Raw genomic sequence first — 18,363 nt, 5'->3', positions numbered from 1 at the left:
CTTTTTTTTCTTACAGTTGCTTTATAATTTATAGGTAGAAATTCGAAATGTTGTGTTTGTCTAGTGTGGTTAGTTCTTGTTGGAGGTGATGGGTTTGATATAGTTTTCATTGGTTGAAGCCTTATAAGTTGAGTTGAGGCCGGCATGCAATGTGACAATATCTATACATCTTGCTGTCTCTAGTAATCTATTTTGTCATTTTCATTTAGCATAATGGAATTTTCCAAAATTTAAGTGGAGGATAGGATAGGATGGTGTCTCTTTTCTGCCAAATGTGTGTTTGCATCATTTTTTCCACCAAAATCTTTCTTCTTGCTCTTTCTTGTCAACATATAGCAATGTTCATCATGTTCTAGTGTTTGGATACCACAGCTCATTCAACTATTTTTCTCCCTCGTCCAGCCATAAGCGAGGCAGTTATTTTGGAAATGAGTTTTAAGAAAGCAATATTTAAAGAGTTAAGTGGAGAAAAAATAAAGTAGAGAAATAGAATAAAATAGTTGATATATTAAAGTAAAAGAGAAGAAAAATGTTAGTATATTTTTTGACAAAAAAAAATGACTAATTTTAGGTGAGATGACTAAAAAAGGAATACAAATATTCACTTATGGAAGGATTACTTCTATCTCGTCTCTCTTTTGTCTTCTTTGCTATTGTGCTTTTAATAGTTATAAAGTTTTTCTGTACTAAATTTAAGATAATATTACAATCACAATAACATTTCTGCCATACATTGACGATTATAGAAATTAATAACTTGGAAGATGTGTAGCTTGGGGTTTGGTCGATTGTTTGACACGTTCTCTGGTATTCTTTTTGTGGACTTGATCAAGACCCGCAGTGACCTGTGACATGTGTGTGGTCTTGATCTTAGCTTAAGAGGAGTTTGTAGGGATGCAAACGTTTTAGAGAGTAATCAAAAAATAAAACCATGATGAATATTGCTTGCAACTTTTACTTATATAGTTTGCACCCCAACAACATTTGAAAATCTTACTAAGAAATTAACTGATAATCACTCTAAACAACTTTTATCATCCTTTATCCATTCAACAAAGCTAGTGAGATTCTTGCAAGAAGACCCTCCTCTCACACTCTCCAGAGTCTTGGATCCAAGACTCCTCACTCTATCCTTGTACCCTCCATCACCAAGTAGAATCTCCACCTTCTCCACAATCTCTCCGGCCGCAACAACCCTGCTCCGGTCCTTCTCCAACCTCAGCCCCACTCTCCAAACGTCAACAATGTAGCACTGGTTAAGGAATTGGTCTGCAAAATAAGGCCAGCACAAGAAAGGCACCCCACCGCACACGCCCTCCATCGTCGAGTTCCATCCACAGTGACTAACAAAACAAGCCAAGGAAGGGTGGGACAGCACCCTCTGCTGGGGAGCCCATTCCACCATCTTCCCGCGACTCCCCACTCTCTCCTTGAACCCCTCCGGGAAGCATTTCTCCGCGTCCTGAGTCATGTCCGGCCTCACGACCCAGAGAAAAGGCCTCCCGGAGCGTTCTAGGCCGAGAGCCAGTTCATGGAACTGGCTCTCGTCGAGGAGAGTGAAGCTCCCGAACGCCACATACACTGTGGAGTTCGGGGGCTGCATGTCCAGCCAGCACAGGCAGGCTGAGTCCTCTGGCCAGAATAGGCCAGCGGACTGGCCTTGGCGCGCGCTTGACAGGAGAGGGCCTACTGGGATAAGGTCGGGAAGGAGCTTCAGAGCTCCGGCCTCCAGCTCGTGGGACGAGTTGCAGATTATCCAGTCGGGGAGAGTCTCCGCCTTTATGTTTCTTGCCATGGATTGGAACATGCGTTGTTGTGATGAGAAGTCGCCGATCTGCAGCCATACTGCTTCTTGAATCTTCATTGCAGGCATCTTTGGAGAGAGGTGAATCACGTGGTCCGCCTTCAAGGGTGTTCCTGTTTTTGCATCGCATGAGAGTAAAACTAGTTAAAATGTAAAAGTCGTTTTAAGTAAAGGAAAGAGGTGATAGTAATTTAAATCACGAAATTTTATCAAATTCTGATAAGTACTATTAGATTAAATTACGAAGTTTCAGTTTTCGTTAGTTGACTACAAACTAGTGAATTTGAGGTACGGAAATTAAGTTTGTTTGTTATCTCGCTCGTTTGGACTTCTTAAGCTCATTATTAACAAAGACGTCGTTTTGTACACAGATGAGAAATTTGAAAAACTTCGTGATTTAATAATGATTTAATACTGAGAATGAGAAACTGAAACCTCATGATTTAATACCGACCAAATTTCGTGATTTAAATGACTATTATCTCTAAAGAAAACGAAGCAAGGCACTCACCATCGCCGTCAACAATCCCTTCATCAAGGAGGCTCTTGCAATGCCTGGAAAGCGCGAGGAGGGCGACCGGGGCAGGCAAGAAAGCCGATTTCTTGATCCCCAGTTTGTCAGCCAAAGACAGAGCCCATATTAGGCCATAATCAGTGATGAGACAAGTGACTCTATCACTCTCTGTTGTGTTTATCTTCTCGATGAGAGCCTCGAGTGCTGGAGGGACGGCCTCGGGCATCGATGATTCTAGCTTCGCAAGGTCGTTTCTGTCCTCCCACGGCTCCAGGCCGTCGGGGACAGAGGCCAGAGTGATGAGCTCGCTTATTCTTGACAGCGAGCTCATGACTCGGGCGTGGTTGAAGTCGGTGTTGACGAAGGTGACTCTGATGCCGTTGTGTGCCAGCCATTGTGCGAGCTCCATCAATGGGATCACATGGCCTTGGGCTGGATATGGCATGGCTAACACATGTGGCCTTCCCATTTTTTCTTTTTGTTTTTACAAATTACTATGTTTCTTCATGCTGTAAGTTTATGTAGTGGGAGAGTGTGAGAGTTCGACATCATTAATTTGTTTTTATGTTTGTGTTTCTTTGTTGATTACTAAGTTTTGCCGGTTTTCAACTGTTGAGGAATCTTGGATTCTTGTCAGTTGGCCGGCTGAAAATCTATCTATTTTGGTAGAGCCAAATGGGCCGCTGCGCTGCTGGGCCGAAGACTGCTCTCATCAGCCCAGATCAAGGACCCAAGCCATGCTCCAATACTATGTGATATGTACTTGACACAGAGGTAGTCTCATTTACATTATATCCTTTTCATTCCCCAAGAATATTAGAGACTGAATTAACCTCGGTTATTTAATTTTTCCATGGGAAACAGTTCAAAACTTATAATACAAAGACTAATGTATTTTAATTTTTTTTTCAATCCTGTACGTACCTCCTGTATTCTGTGATCCTATACAAGTATTGTTTACCCACAATATTTGTACAAGATCACACAATACAAGAGGTACGTACAGGATGAAAAGAAAAAATTAAAATACAACTGATTTTATTACAAGTAGTGGGGATTCTCAACACATGAGAGGAGTGTATTCAAGCGCGCTCTCCACAACAAGAGTAAGGTGCCTTAAATAAGGGCAGATGGCGGACTCCAAAACAATTCTTCAATTTTGTTTACAGATTCCAAACCATTCTCCAATTTGGTTTAGTGGGAAGAGGTGAGTCATCCATCACCTTTCTGAAAAGGTGAATAGTCATTCTGCACAAAGGCTGACAATATTCTCTTCCATAATTCATGCTACGTGACAAGAGTCCTCTACAATTCATGTTGTCATAATAAGTGTAAGGACTTGCCTTCTTCTTTTCACGCTTTCAATTAAAAGCAAACACATATGAATATTATCATTTTCTTGTGTTATAGATAAACACCTTCTTCTTTTTTTTTCAAGTTGAGCTTCCTCCCAAAAAATAAGCTCATTTTCATAGTTAATAATTATTTTATTAAGGGTACGAATATCATTTCCCCAATTATTTATTTTATTTAAAGGATTACGAAACATAAAATTTCTTTAGAGAAAATCTGATAAATAATCAGGGTGATTGGGCATCTTGCATGATGTAATCGGAAATATGTTTGAATTTTTAACTAAATTATTTAACATAATAACTATATTAAATAATTAGCACAAATCATTATTTTCAGTAGTTATACCGAATGAAATGAGCCCTTAGTATAAGACATAATTTTACAAAAAGGAGAAATATTCAGACATAAAAACACTCGTGTATTTTTCTTCTCTCACATGATTAAATCAGATGCTGGTACCTCGTCAGTTCAGTATGTTTCTGTTATTGGAGAATTGACAATGCAGAACAACTAAATCGATTTTTTATTTGTACATTTCAATTCTCCATTCGCTGACGTGTCGTCCAAAACGATATTAAGAGACAATCTACATTCAAAGGGGCCCTTATCTTTTTCCCCGACAAAATCTTTTTTTTTTTCAGTTCTGAAGAGCGACAACCTTGTACAGTTGTACCTGACAGAATCTACTATAAAGGGAATCAGAAGCTTCTAGAAAGGACATTGGGATATTCAGTTACTACAAGAGCTACAGAGAAGCATGTGGGCTAAAAAAGTTACATAAGACAAGAGTGAATCAAACGTTTTTTTGTACAGGAAGAGCCATGATTTAACAAGAAGGGGACAAATATTAATTCATACTATCATCATAAAATATTCTAACCGTGTATACATTGCCTGTCTTTGTTTAGAATATTCTATATTACATTATTTAGTAGTGTGATTTCCAAAAGTGAAAGATCCACTGATAAACAAATAGCATGATAAATAAATAGCTTTCCTGATATATATCCTGCCTCTATAGTGGAAAAGGAAAGGTTCCTTCTAATTCAAGAAGATCACTAACCTGGCTTGCATTCATCACATGATGCAATTTATCCCATGTGGAAATGGTTGATCGAGTTCTAATTTGGTTTACGATCACAAGGAAATACATTTTTCCTCTTCTGGTATTATCACAGGCATTGGAGATGCTCTGATGTATCTCTGAGGGGTGGTTTTCTGCACGGTTGATGATGCAGGATCAGTGTGCGCCTTGAAGTGGAACTTTGCAAAACGGTTGAGTGTAGAGAACTTTTCAAGTTCCTGGCTATCCACTTTGATGTCCACTACTGATAAACTTCGATCAAGTCTGCACCATCAAATTGACCATGATTCGTTTTTTCTTAGTAGATATAAATGAAAGATAGCTTGGCTCAAAGCCTCAAAGACAAGTGGATCAGAACTAAATGCTAACCTGTTAGTATTACAATAATCATAAAATTGTTCGATAGTACTTAACAACATAGAAAATGCATATCAATTCAATGGAAACAATTTGATCTCTGCGATAGGTGAACAAATTCTTGCTTCCTTAATCCATAGTAATGCTAATCTAATATGCACAGATGCTTCCATGACTAAAGCATACATATCCTTACCTTGAGAGGTCACCTTCAAGCTTCTCTGCCCGAGTAATTAGGCATTTTCCTTTTTCTGAGAAACCAGATGGATTAGTTCTCTTCGAAGTGTTCAACTTGCCAGGTGACCTAAACAATTTATAACCAGAAAACTAGGCGTTCATAATGAATTAAACTGATATCGGATTGGGCACTAACAAATCAAAGCTATAAAGAATTAAACTTGAAAATAGCAATTCTTACACGTCAATGCTATCAACCGGCATTTTACTGTTCAGGTTGCATGCGTCTCCTAGTGTGGTTCTCGCAGCGGAATATGCCAAATAATCACAGTTTGAACTGGCATCTCCAGAGAGAATACCTTCTACTGGAGGTCTGAAGACCTGCTGCATAAGTTGTGTCGTGAAGGTAAGTCGTCTTTTCGCTTGTACCACAGGGTGCACATTAACAATTTCAACTTCATTTCTCGCCTGCCAGAGAGGAAATCTCAGCGAACAAGTTTTCATTCATAAAAATTTTAGGAAATTATCTAAGCATTGCAGTACATCACGAGACCGGTCTCACCTCTTCCTGCCTTCTATTCAAAGCTTGCGCCCATTCAAACTCAGCCATACTGCCAATAAGATAAGATATAGCAGAGGGAAAATCAGATAACCACAATAGTAAGCTCATACTTTGCAGAAAATACGTCTACATGCGTGCTAATTTACATAACAACAATGAGGCAGAAACAAGAAAAAACAAGGCATCAGAACAGCAGAACCCATATGAGTTAGCTTTACATGGACTTACCTGATGTTTTGAGGCCTTGGTGCTTCGGAATTTACTTCTTTGTGCCAAGGTTCCAAGTCAAATGCAACAATTTTACGCTTCCCCAGTTTTGAAACAGACAATTGTTGGTAAGAGACATCCGAAGGCAACATACTAGGGGGTGATAAATGTTTACTCGCTATCAAGGTGGCAGCTGAAGATTGCCAAGTACCACTTCCGTGAGCACTGTTGACAGAATCAACCTGCATATTCAATCTACTCTCTGGTAAATTTCCAATACTTATTCCAGAGAGTGGTTGTATTGCTGCAGTCACAGATTTCTGGTTATAGGTTTGTACGGCCTCAAAATTCTTGTTTGCATAATGCTTAAACCAAGATGGGGCCATTTGCAAACTGATCTGGGATTGGTTTGCTAGGTTTGAAGCTTCCTTGTCGATGGAATGACTCTGGGATTCATTCCGACGAAGTGACTCCATCTGTTGGGAGCTCCGAAGGGAATCTGTCGATGAAGCTTTTGCTGGCTGATCATTGGACTCTTCTGTGAAGTTCCCCTTAACAGTTCCAGGTGAAAATGCACCAGCTTTATCTTTGATAGCAAAACTCTGCCCACTAAACAACCCCTCTCTGGAATCGGCAGTTTGCGGCTGATGATTAAATGGAAACCTCTTACCAGAGTCTGTTTGACAATCTCCGGGCCTATTATACTGGTGGATCACGGAGAATTTTTTATGCAAAGGATGCCCAGAGGCTCTGCTGTCACTAGCAGAAAAAATCGGTGATTCAATGTCTTTCTGCTCTACTTGATCAGAGGGATGAGGAGATGCATGCCTCATGTATAAACCAGACGCCACTCCATCTACTTCTGAGTATTTTCTCAAAGACTGTTGTGAATCAGTATTGTTGCTTAGTGGAGTTCGATTGTGTATCTTGGTTGAGCTCTCGGGGATGAAATTAGCTTTCTTCTGTTCATCACATCCTACATTATATTTGTGTTTTGACCAGTCGAGACTGGATTGCTCTGGAGCACAGGAAGTAGTCTCCAAACTGCTAGAAGCTGAACCAGGGGTACGAAACAAACTAGATGAGAACATGTTGGCTCTTGGAGAAGTCGTGTCTTGCTGAGTGGTGACATCTGTCCTGAGAGGCAGAAGCCCTGTTGGAAATCCAACACGCTGAGAAGAAACTGATGTTTCACACGGTTGAGCAGCTGCTACGTTCTCCAATAGAGAGGATCTGGGACCAAGGGAAGAGGCGTTGTTTCTTGACTGCAACATGTAACTTGGTAATGATGGAGTGGGATTTTGATTCCTGATATAATCCTTCTCATAACTATTTGGAAGATATCTGGTATTTATGTTTCCCTGCAGGTAGAAGGTTGACAAGTGAAGGATTACACTGATATGGTGATGAATCATTTAGATATATATTTTCGCCGTCACAGAAACCGTTCTATGATTACATCAAAAAAAAATTCTACCCACCAACGACGAAGATGGAAAAAGTGAGTACGACTGTGGAGTACTTGAATCTGCAGGCCCTGGTCTTAAACCAAATTCTTGTGAATTGGGAAGATTGCTGCATTGTTCAGAACATACAAGTAGCAGAAGATTCATTTAGCTCATATCATTGGATATGGCATGCTTGTTAAATAGCTCACCCTTGATGCAATATGTTTAACTCGAAACAAATACCAAATTAAGATTGCGTATTGGCTACCGAAAAGTAATGTTACCAGCCCCTCAAAAATGGAACAGAATCTGATTTACTTTTTAGCAATCCATATTATAAGTAAGTGTCTCTCTAAAGATATCATAACATATTCGGACGTCTTGTATATTATACCTACCTTTGAGTAGCCACATTTTGACAATAGAGATCTGAAGCACCTAATCCAGGACCCATCTTCTCTGACTCTAGCGGATACCTGTGGAAGTTTGGCTGGTTCAACTGTAACAAGAGAACAACAATATAGTCACCGATTACTGACCTTTCATGGAGAAAAGAAACACAGTTATCTTTTGGTATGTACTCGAAAAGGGTTTCGCTTCCAACTAAAGGTATGTTGAACGTACTGACTACTTCAATAATTTACCATGTCCATCGGACATCAGTTTATACAGAACCCTAATCATATTAAATTTATCAAAAATAGACAAACACTGCACGGGTAAGACATCTCTGAACAACCTGACCATAGGGCGTTTGAAAACCTCCAGAGATAGGATTTGAATGCCATAAGGTGTCTTGCAATTCATGACCTGCATAAGATCAAAATCTTCATTATGTTATAATAATAATAATAATAATAATAATAATAATAATAATAATATTATTATTATTATTATTATTATTATTATCATTATTATTGATACCCCAAATTTGCATGATGGTCTAGAAAAAGGAAGTAGGGTACTTCTTAAGATTCAATTCTAAAGTTTATCACAGAAGAGATAAACCAACACTTTGCCTCTGGAAGTGTTTCAGAAAAAAAAAAAACTTATTCAGTCATTCATGGGATTCTCAGCAATCACGATCTGTAAAGTTTTAGTATAAAAATGTGAAACATAAACAATGGGAGATATGGTGCAATGTTACCACCAAAGAAGGTAATGCAGGGCTTTGCTTCATATATGCACATACAAAAGGTTAGGCTAACCAGTTTTTAAATTCTCCCCATATTGAGCAGTTCGAGTATTTTCTGAATGCAAAGAAGTTTGAACCGGCTGATTCCTTCCGATAGGATGCTTCAGCTGAGAGTTATACCCAGTCGAGCACTGACCTAAGATGTGGGAGCTCTCACACTGAAATTCATCTTTCTGCTTACTGAACTGCTTCCCCGAGTGCTGAAAACCAGGGAAACTACACTTCATATCTGGTCTGGCGAACAACTGCGCGGGCTCTGAGCTTGGAGAGGAAACATTCTGTAAGTTTCTATGAACCCAATTATCTTGCAGATTTTCGCCATTACTGAGATTTGAGGGCTGATTATCGCTTGATGGTTCTGGATTCTGGAAGCTCAATTCACTCCACTCCTCTTGCACTACAGTATCACTGCTAGAAGTTTCGGTCACAGCAGACTGCATCAGAGCACTCCAGCGACCACTTTGAATAGACAGTAATGTATCCACAGATGATGGGTTCTCCACTGTACAATCAAAATCTTCATTACCCTTTTTGGCCCTGGTGTCAAATGATGATGACCAACCATGGTCCTCCGAACTGTACAATATCTTTCGTTCCAAGGGATCCAGAGTAGTAGATGCCTCGGACATGTCAATTTTTGATACCTCTCCTGGAGAATAACCAGGCCAACCAGTGTCTTCAACTTCAAGCCTCCCCATGGATGTACTCCGCTGTGCTGTAATTCCTTGTGCGGAATAGTTCATAGGCAAAAGATTGCTATCAGAACTGTGAAAAGGAACTTGCCCATACAGATTCTTATCATCAAACACTTGACTCGATAACAAGGAGCCATCTGACACGATGCTTTGGTCATCAGAGAAACTCCCTTGATGCACAGGAGACATGCCTAAAAGGCTGTTATTGCTATTGGTCGACAGATTAGCAGAGATATTACACGGATCTTGGGGATAAGGATATTGATTTAAATTCCTATCAGCATTCAGGCCGGGATCACCATATATAGACATATCAAATTGTGGAGGCGGCATGCCTTGTGAAAGAACCAATCCACTGGGGAACCCTTGAAAAATGCTAGATTCGCCTTGTTGTGCCATTTTCGTATTATCAAACATTAGCATCTGTAAATCACGAATAGAGTCCCTGTTTACTGTAGGGGAAAGCTGAACTGCTGAAGGTTGCTTTGACGCCATCAGCTGATCCACATAATCATGATTATTAGCACCGCCAAGTCCCTGAAGCTGCTGCCTTCGCTGCAGCTCCTGCAGCTGTTTAAACATAATTTGGCGTTGCAACATCCTTACATCCACAAGCTTTCAACTCATTTGTGCCCCCCTAACCCCTCGGATAACCGAATCATGCTGCTTTACCCAAAAAAATGGAAATCCCTGTCAAATTTGAAGAGTTAAGAATTACATGAAATATATAAGTGTCAAGCAATGCGCAAACAAAAATGCAGATATCCAAAAGGATAACTGAAGTGCCAATTATGAACTTTCCTAACTTATTAACTAAAAACATCTGCAATAACTACTTCTGATGTCAAATTAAGACCAATAAGAAAGCCAACCACCATTGCCACCACCAAACTGCTACTAAATTTAGCTTCAACAATTTCTTTTCAAAAGTAATTTTGCCACAAAATTAACCATGCAAAAACAAAAATTTAGGGCACAGCTTAACCAAAAAGAATCCCATCAACCAAATTAGACAACCTAATAACACTTGCATGACAGGAAACTATACACGAATTCTTCACAAAACACAATTGCACCCTCAGGAATATCTACTCCAGCAGAATTTCAAGTGAATTAAAAGGAAAAGAATCTGATCCCTGCTGATGGTACTAGTCAAGCATTCAGAGAAAGCTGAAACAAAATTCAATCTTGATGAACGCACAAGCAAGAAGAGCAGCAAACAAACGAAGCTTGTGCAGATTCAGAGTTTGATCTGAGTAGAAAATAACTGAATTTACATAAAACTGCACGATGCAAATGTAATTGTTCAACTTACTTTGTAATATGAAGTAATTCGTGAAATGGAGATCAAATAGTGCAAATTAGCAACTGTTTTCTCTCTGTGTGTATACATACACAAAGCATGTACGTATACTTCCCTCACTGTACACTGCCTGCTTCTAGCTTTCTCTCTCTGAACAGTGAGAAGGTTGGTTTTTGCTTTCACACACAATTTCTTTGAAAATAAAAGACATCGAAAATTTGTTTAACAGAAAATTAAAGAAAAAAGAAATTATAATAATTGGTAAACTGTCGTTAGGTACGGTCCCGATCCTCAGGTTTGGGCTGTGGCCTTGCATCTCCGGAGCTGAGGCACGTAGGCGTGTTGCGGCATGCGGGAATCTGAGCCGTTGGATGAGATATTTAGCTTTCATTGACGGTCAGGGATGAAGGCGGAATCTCACGCACCTAGTGGTGTCGTCACGCGTGGACGAAAGGCGTGGATAGGGATTTCATACTACCCTTTTTCATTGTAATTTTTTCAAGGAGGTGAAGAACAGTATTTTAAACTTTGATTTCAATCTCAAGATTAATTAGTAATTTTAAAAATAATTAATTCAGCAAAGCAAATAGGATTGGAGTAACATGTGAATATCTAGCTAATATACAGGGATGTTACTGCAGCCCGTAATTGGTAGGCTGACCTAAATAGCCCGTCCAATTTTTAGGGTTAGAGTTGAAAATTTATAGTCTGATAAAATCACAACCAGATTAGCCCCCACGCCACAACCCGTTAGGACTAGACTCGAAAATTCGATGGGCTGGTCAAAAAATCCGATTAAATTTCTATTGTTCTATTTATTTGACTCATAATTCGTCACTTCATCGATTATTTTTATAATATACTAAATAACTACCAAACTTTCAATTTTATATTAAATACACAAATTATATATTAATAAAATTAATATAAGTAATAGATAAATACATTAGAAACTTCAAATTCACTAAAACATATATAAATTTCTAAAACATTCTTTAAATTTTCTTGAAATATGTTTATACATCATTTTGCACATATCTCGAATATTAATATTTGTTCATATTTATGTATGAGTTTAAGCATATAATTTAAATTATCAAATTTGTCATAATTAAATGTTTTACATTTTATAAATATAACTAATTTTCATCATTATTTATTGGATTGATCGCATGTTAATTTTATCGGTAGCAGCCCGATTAACCCATTGGACAAGCCCTAAATCCGAGCTTTTAGGGTTAGTGTTGAACTTTTAAAACCCCAAAAAATCACAACCCGATCGACCCGAAGCCCGTTGAACTGACCCGATTGACATCCCTAATCATATGTGTTAAATATCGATATCAAATAGGAAATTCAATATTTAAACTTTTCTTATTTGGTCTATCAATATTAATGGTTCAATCACGTTTTCATATAACAATTCAAAATTTTATAATCTATTGATGTTTTAAAAAAAAAACATTCGCTCAAAAAATGAGTTTTAGAAATATGATGACAATAATAAAAAAAGTAATCCACTCATTTTATCGGTAGCAACCCGATTAACCCCTTGGACAAGCCCTAAATCCGAGCTTTTAGGGTTAGTGTTGAACTTTTAAAACCCCAAAAAATCACAACCCGATCGACCCGAAGCCCGTTGAACTGACCCGATTGACATCCCTAATCATATGTGTTAAATATCGATATCAAATAGGAAATTCAATATTTAAACTTTTCTTATTTGGGCTATCAATATTAATGGTTCAATCACGTTTTCATATAACAATTTAAAATTTGATAATCTATTGATGTTTTCAAAAAAAACATTCGCTCAAAAAATGAGTTTTAAAAATATGATGACAATAATAAAAAAAGTAATCCACTCATTTATCCTATTTAAAATAAATTTTTATTTTTTAATGAGTCAATGGAGATGCGGGGGATCGAACCCCGTGCCTCTCGCATGCAAAGCGAGCGCTCTACCATTTGAGCTACATCCCCAGTTGCTTAAGTAAGTAGGTTTAATATTTTAATACTATAGTAATATTTGCAATAAATATGAGTGCATCTTCTTAAACCCGCGAATTGTTCTACGTTTTTTCACACAACACAGACTGGCGTAGAAAGGGAGAGACTAATTATCGCGCAATTTCAACCTAAAATCCAATCAGTTACGGTGAACGGATTAATCCAATGACGGAGGACAGTTGCCCTAGGGTTGCGTCATCATCGGAATCTGATTCATCGGTCACCAAACAAAGGTCCGCTGCTTTGATTTTCTTCTCGTTTTACTTCAATTGCTCATCTACATATAGTATATGTTTAATTACGACTCTTATTACTCTTTCTTCCAAACATATTAATTTCGTTATTATGTGTGATTTGAGCAAATAGATCGGAAACCTTAGTTAATGTATCGACAACAAGAAGTCAATAACTTTTTTACTGATATGCTGATGAAGGTCGATGTCCTAGCACCAAATTTGGGATTGAAAAACAGAAAGAACTCTGTAGAGGAGAGGTTTTTTATTTTATTTTATATTTAGTATTTTCGTATTTTAGAATTTAGATGTGAAAAATGATTTGAAGGGGTAAAGTTATGGGGACATTGTTGGCTTTTTATGATATCTTAGATGAAATTTTATGCCGACTGTTTCTTGGGGTATGCATCTTTGAGTTTATGATTTGATTTCATAGAATGCTAGTATAGCTGTATAGGCCATTGATAAACCTACAATGTCGTAAGATTGCATCCCACGTGAGAGCTGCTGAGGTTTTAACGACATGTTCTTTTGTAGAAGAAAGAGAAAGTGGGATCAGCCGGACGAATCATTGCTTTCTGCTGGAGTAGCAGTTCCAGGGATACTCCCACTAGCTAACATGGGATATCTGCCCATGCCTGCTGTCTCCTTAGTACCAGGGGCTCCTCTTGCAATCCCCTTTTCCACTTCTAACGCCAACGCTCTACAAGTTATTCAGGTGCCTTTGCAGCAACATGCTGCTTCCATCATCCAAAAGCTAGTCCAAGTAAGTCTATGTTTAGTTTTCAAGAAGACATCATGTATTGATCCTTGCAAGTGCTGCAGAGTTCTTGTTGTTTCTCATCCTTTTCTTTGGTTTCTACTAATGAACCAAACCCAATTTTTAGTCGTCATTTGCTTGAAATTTTCACGCCATTCACTTGGAGATCCATTGAATGTGCATGATTGCTCACAACTGTATGCCTTTTTCATTATAGCCGAAAATCCAAGACGAACTAATAGCTAGAGAAATTATTATAAACGATGCTGACTCGGCTATCCGGTATAGGCTTACAAAGCGCCAAACTCAGGAAGAGGTAACTATGAATGTTTTTGCTTAGTAACCTAGGACATTTGAAGAATAAACATCTACCAGAATTTAAAGATGCACAAGACTGGTTTTTTATTGATCCAGAGTTGATTATTTTTGTGCAATTTTCAGATTCAGAAGAGCACTGGAGCTGTAGTAATCACTCGGTACATAGGCCTGCAAGTAATTTTATTTCCTTTTACTTTGCTTTAACTTATATCATCTGTTTTTTAATGTATACAGGGGGAAATATCACCCACCTAATGCACCACCTAATGGTGAGAGACCTCTATATCTCCACATATCCGCAGCCTCACATGTAAGTACTTCAATTTTTTGTGTGATCAGAGAATTCACTGAAGGTAATTGATAAGTGATGGTTTTTCAATGCTGTCATGAAATCACAGCAATTGGAGTATGTTATTGTAAATAGTGCTTTGAGCATTGCCTTTCTTTTGATACTTGATTTCCTCTTCACTTTCTTTTGGTATATTTTTGTGATGATATGTCATAATGTGCCTTCAGTTAGAAACAACAGCAGAACGAATTAGAGCAGTTGATCATGCTGCTGCAATGGTGGATGAAATGCTGAAACAACCAAATGCAAACAATGGAGTTAAGGTAAGTCTGATCCTCAGTGATTTTTCAAGCTATATGATTCATATTCCTCTGACCAACTTTATGATTACTGTTCCAGGTTGATCATTTATTAAGTACCTGTATCTTTTTGGGATTTGAGGTAGACCCATCAGTGGACATCGCTTCTCGCATCCGTGGCCCAAATGTGAGATTTTCCTTCAATCATTCACACTGATTTTTCTTCGCCTAATATTTTGCTCTTCATTTTGTTTCCCTGTTTGTTTTCCTCCATTCTGCTTCTTTCTGTGTCTTTTGTAAGTAAGTGTTTGTGGTCGGTGTCCTTTACATATAGTAGAAAATGAATGGTGTCACTTCTTTGTGGAAAAAGTTCCACAATTTTTCCAGTACCTCAATCATCTGTCTCTTATTTTGTTTCTTCTTTTGGCAATTGTCTGTCTCATTATTCGACTTCCAAGCAAGGGGTTTTCGGATACATGATTTGGATGGATCTTAGGTTTAATATATATTTTTGTATGTTTCTCTTACCGCATGCATGTTTTTAGCTAGATTTGTTCAATAACCTATTTCAAAATAAAAGTATCTAATGTCTGAAGCTTTTTCTGACATCTCCATCAAATCGGGAGAGATTCTTTTCTGTTGCTGCTGGTTGGGTTTTGTATATGCAGGACCAGTATGTAAACCACATTATGAATGAAACAGGAGCAACTGTCTCACTAAGAGGACAGCGATCTGGGGTTGCTGAAAATGGACAGTGTGAAGGTTGTTATTGTGGTCCAGTTTTGTTGGCATTTCCATTTTCATTTCCATGTCCGTGGTATTTGTTCTTATGTTTTTCCCTGCCTGCAGAAACGCAACAACCTTTGCATTTGTTCTTGTCAAGCAATGATGCAAAACTTCTTGAACGTGCTAAGCTCTTGGCAGAAAATCTTTTGGATACAATTTGTGCTGAGTTTGGTTCATCTAGGTAATTAGATTTAAGTGGTGATTGTGTTTAAGATCATAAGATGGATTGAGGACTTTGCCAATAACAGAAGTCTGTAATAATGCTGTAGCTATTATGCATTTTTCTGTATCTGTCTACAGCCTCCAACCTCATCTGCTTGTGTATAAGAGATATTGATAAGAGTCTTCCTCATTCCATGTCAAGATGAAACTAAGCTTCATATCCTTCCTGCATGTTTTCAATCGTTGATATAGTACTATTTTCTCATATTATAGACAGGGGGAAATTAAAAAAACCCTCCCCTAAAAAATTAAAATAACTGATGAATAATATTAGAAAGATATATCATATAGTACTCTTGGTTCTCATCTACATAGATGGGTATTAGAACAAACCAAGTTATGTATGCATACTGTGAATCTTGAATGTTATGAGAAACAACTGGAATGATATTTGTTTTCACTGTTGAAGTTATTATTGGCTTGCTATGGTTTCTTGATGGATACACACAAACGAGTTAGACATGCATCCTATGTGTGCCCAATTTTTTGAATTAACAACTGGAAGAGGGTTTTTATTATGATTATTTCAGATTACTAACTGGCATGGTTTTTATGATAAAGGATATCTTCATGTAAGGTGTATGGTGCTGTTCCACCTCCACCTCAGTTGCAAGCTGGGGTCAACAGTCCTGGAAATGCATCAAAACTCAATAATATACCTGCTTTCACGGCAACTACGTCTGGTTTAAGCATTGTTGCCTCTCAGGGTTCAGTATCTCAATCTGGATTGCCAAATTCTGCACTACCTCAGACAAACACTTGCTATCCTCACGGTTTGACAAGTGGAACAAGCTATATTGGTTATGGTGGAATATATCCCCAAACGACGCCTTTGCAACAAGTTGCTTTAGCCCTTAAGCACACGACTTCACCAGTTACTGCTACAATATCTCCTGCTATCACAACAACAAGCACAAGCATAGACCCACCAAGAGAGGTGCCCTCCCTTGCAAATGATAAACGTTCCCAAAGACGGAAGTTTCAGGAGTTGCCTGCTGCTGCAAAAGGTCCTGCAAGCATAAATCAGGTATCACCTTTTCTGCTAACTACAGTAATGTAGGGGGAATACAAGGCATTTACTTGTCCAAAGCTTCAGTGTAATAGGTTGATAATATCAATGGCTGCGTTTACTTTCACCACTGCATTTTGTCAGTAGCTTTTCTAAACTAGCTTATGTTTTGTGTCTCGACTCTCAAGTCAAATATGTAAATACATGATTTGGAATAAAACTTTCCTTACTTTTGAATTTGGGTCCTATTATGTGTTGTTTTCTTCTAATCTATATTACTTGCTTATTCCAGGTATTTTCACTGACCTTCTATGAAGCTTACAGGATATTGGAGATTTGCATGTTTGACAGGGTGCTAAATTGACATGGAATGTGATACTTTATGCTGTTCCATTGCATCTTTCTGGTGCTGGTCGAGAATCTGCTTATTGGTTAATATCTATTTATGTCATCTGAATGAAATGATCAGCTGTTTCTGCAACTTACTTTTCAAAAAATATATTTGAACTCAAGTTCTCTTGTAGTTGCCCGGATATATAGAGTAGTGCTCTGGCTTTTCATATAAACCAATCATCATGTTTCAAAACCATGTTTGAAGTATCTTCCGTTACTTGTCCCCCCCATGTATACCTCGGTGTGCGTATAAAGATTGCATTCCTTCTTTAGTGTAGAAGCTTGAATACTGAGTTTTCCCATTTCCTATATTTATATTTGAGGCAGAAATTCTGGTTTATACTTGCATTGCTATTTGTGTACATGGTTTATGACACCTTATATTTGCTAACTTGAGGGATATGTTGTTATATGCTTTCCCAGAAGAAAATACAGGGATCCGAATTTCCCATGCCACGTGAACTAACTTCACATGTAGGTGTAAGAGATATTTCAGCTGTTCGAGATTCTAAGAATTCATCATCTTCTAAAATGCCGCCTCCTCCTCCTAAGAGTTTACTGCCACCTCCTCCCCCACCAAAGTTCGACTCAACACCGCGACAACTGCATGTAAATGGCCATGAGACCCACAGATCTACACATGAAACTGTCCCTGGTAACTTACATTTTTAGCTTTTATCTTTATCATCTTCGTTATCATATTTCCAGGATTGTATAGCTTCTTTTTATACATATGTTTTTATTATCATTTCCTCTAATATGATGCTGTGCTAGATACTCTAATCAAGTTAATGGAATATGGAGATGATGATGACGACGACAATGAAGACCTGAGAGAGACGCCACAAGAGGTGTTAAAAGAATGTTCAAGTTCCCCTCCGAAACCAAAACCTTTCTGGGCTGTTTGAAGTATGATTCGATCCATGACCGCAGCAGTCATATGGTCCACAAGACTACATTCTCCTTTTTTAAGTGACGCAGACTGACTGAAGGATACGTTGCTTGCCGGCCAGACCAAAAACTTTTATGGGCCAGTGTGAGAGTCACGGTTTAAAATTGGTTAATTTATACACATCTCATGAAACGTAATTGGATCTCATGGACAACCAGGAATGTGTTACTGGTTCACACCCACTGTTGGATTTTGGTTGTTTGTATAAGAAAATTCAGATGAGTAAATTTCACAACGAAAAATGCAGTTATATAATGATTTTGTTGATATACATACATTTAGTAACACGTTTTTATTTTTCAATTGTTACATTAAAAGTGAACTATTTTAAAATACAAATATCACTCTCTTTACTTAATTTTCTCTTATCGTCCCAAGATAGTTGAATTA

At 38.1% G+C, this 18,363-nt stretch overlaps 3 protein-coding genes and 1 non-coding gene across 6 annotated transcripts; 1 reads left to right on the top strand and 3 right to left on the bottom strand.

Moving 5' to 3' along the window:
- Nucleotides 1-940: 940 nt before the first annotated feature.
- LOC125203552 (UDP-glycosyltransferase 83A1-like) lies at nucleotides 941-2,787 on the bottom strand. The gene is made up of 2 exons (XM_048101927.1): nucleotides 2,316-2,787; nucleotides 941-1,917 (listed from the first exon to the last, which is right to left on the bottom strand). The coding sequence occupies exons 1-2, from the start codon at nucleotides 2,785-2,787 to the stop codon at nucleotides 1,016-1,018; spliced, it is 1,374 nt and encodes a 457-aa protein (XP_047957884.1). The 3' UTR covers nucleotides 941-1,015.
- A 1,712-nt stretch (nucleotides 2,788-4,499) lies between these two features.
- On the bottom strand, nucleotides 4,500-10,896 carry LOC125205856. 2 transcript variants are annotated; one of them, XM_048105016.1, is made up of 10 exons: nucleotides 10,715-10,896; nucleotides 8,718-10,089; nucleotides 8,249-8,319; nucleotides 7,908-8,008; nucleotides 7,543-7,636; nucleotides 6,083-7,422; nucleotides 5,855-5,903; nucleotides 5,534-5,760; nucleotides 5,312-5,419; nucleotides 4,500-5,022 (listed from the first exon to the last, which is right to left on the bottom strand). In XM_048105016.1, the coding sequence occupies exons 2-10, from the start codon at nucleotides 9,997-9,999 to the stop codon at nucleotides 4,812-4,814; spliced, it is 3,483 nt and encodes a 1,160-aa protein (XP_047960973.1). In that variant the 5' UTR covers nucleotides 10,000-10,089; nucleotides 10,715-10,896; the 3' UTR covers nucleotides 4,500-4,811. The 2 variants fall into 2 exon arrangements, with proteins under 2 accessions (XP_047960973.1, XP_047960974.1); XM_048105017.1 differs by having other exon boundaries at nucleotides 8,841-10,089.
- Nucleotides 10,897-12,612: 1,716 nt separating this feature from the next.
- TRNAA-UGC lies at nucleotides 12,613-12,685 on the bottom strand. The gene has a single exon. It is a non-coding gene; the product is annotated as a tRNA-Ala (tRNA).
- A 98-nt stretch (nucleotides 12,686-12,783) lies between these two features.
- LOC125205373 (protein RIK) lies at nucleotides 12,784-18,244 on the top strand. 2 transcript variants are annotated; one of them, XM_048104262.1, is made up of 12 exons: nucleotides 12,784-12,945; nucleotides 13,483-13,711; nucleotides 13,923-14,021; nucleotides 14,147-14,181; nucleotides 14,258-14,333; nucleotides 14,540-14,635; nucleotides 14,712-14,798; nucleotides 15,280-15,373; nucleotides 15,461-15,578; nucleotides 16,181-16,646; nucleotides 17,445-17,676; nucleotides 17,796-18,244. In XM_048104262.1, the coding sequence occupies exons 1-12, from the start codon at nucleotides 12,878-12,880 to the stop codon at nucleotides 17,927-17,929; spliced, it is 1,734 nt and encodes a 577-aa protein (XP_047960219.1). In that variant the 5' UTR covers nucleotides 12,784-12,877; the 3' UTR covers nucleotides 17,930-18,244. The 2 variants fall into 2 exon arrangements, with proteins under 2 accessions (XP_047960219.1, XP_047960220.1); XM_048104263.1 differs by lacking the exon at nucleotides 17,796-18,244 and having other exon boundaries at nucleotides 16,921-17,585.
- The last annotated feature ends 119 nt before the right edge of the window (nucleotides 18,245-18,363 follow it).

This window comes from Salvia hispanica, chromosome 2 (genome assembly GCF_023119035.1).
Source record: "Salvia hispanica cultivar TCC Black 2014 chromosome 2, UniMelb_Shisp_WGS_1.0, whole genome shotgun sequence".
NCBI lineage: Eukaryota > Viridiplantae > Streptophyta > Magnoliopsida > Lamiales > Lamiaceae > Salvia > Salvia hispanica.
Note: the sequence above shows the minus strand (reverse complement) of the source record. Positions and strands in the feature narration are given on the sequence as shown.

Excerpts from the sequence above, each read along its gene's own strand:
- LOC125205856 (XM_048105016.1), bottom strand. The coding sequence starts at position 9,999 with ATGTTGCAACGCCAAATTATGTTTAAACAGCTGCAGGAGCTGCAGCGA. Across the intron at positions 8,320-8,717 it reads TGGGGAGAATTTAAAAACTG|GTCATGAATTGCAAGACACC; the intron begins GTTAGCCTAACC and ends GATCTTATGCAG. Across the intron at positions 5,904-6,082 it reads CCAAGGCCTCAAAACATCAG|TATGGCTGAGTTTGAATGGG; the intron begins GTAAGTCCATGT and ends TCTTATTGGCAG.
- LOC125205373 (XM_048104262.1), top strand. The coding sequence starts at position 12,878 with ATGACGGAGGACAGTTGCCCTAGGGTTGCGTCATCATCGGAATCTGAT. Across the intron at positions 15,374-15,460 it reads TGAAAATGGACAGTGTGAAG|AAACGCAACAACCTTTGCAT; the intron begins GTTGTTATTGTG and ends CCCTGCCTGCAG. Across the intron at positions 15,579-16,180 it reads GCTGAGTTTGGTTCATCTAG|GATATCTTCATGTAAGGTGT; the intron begins GTAATTAGATTT and ends TTTATGATAAAG.
- LOC125203552 (XM_048101927.1), bottom strand. The coding sequence starts at position 2,787 with ATGGGAAGGCCACATGTGTTAGCCATGCCATATCCAGCCCAAGGCCAT. Across the intron at positions 1,918-2,315 it reads AGGGATTGTTGACGGCGATG|GAACACCCTTGAAGGCGGAC; the intron begins GTGAGTGCCTTG and ends ATGCAAAAACAG.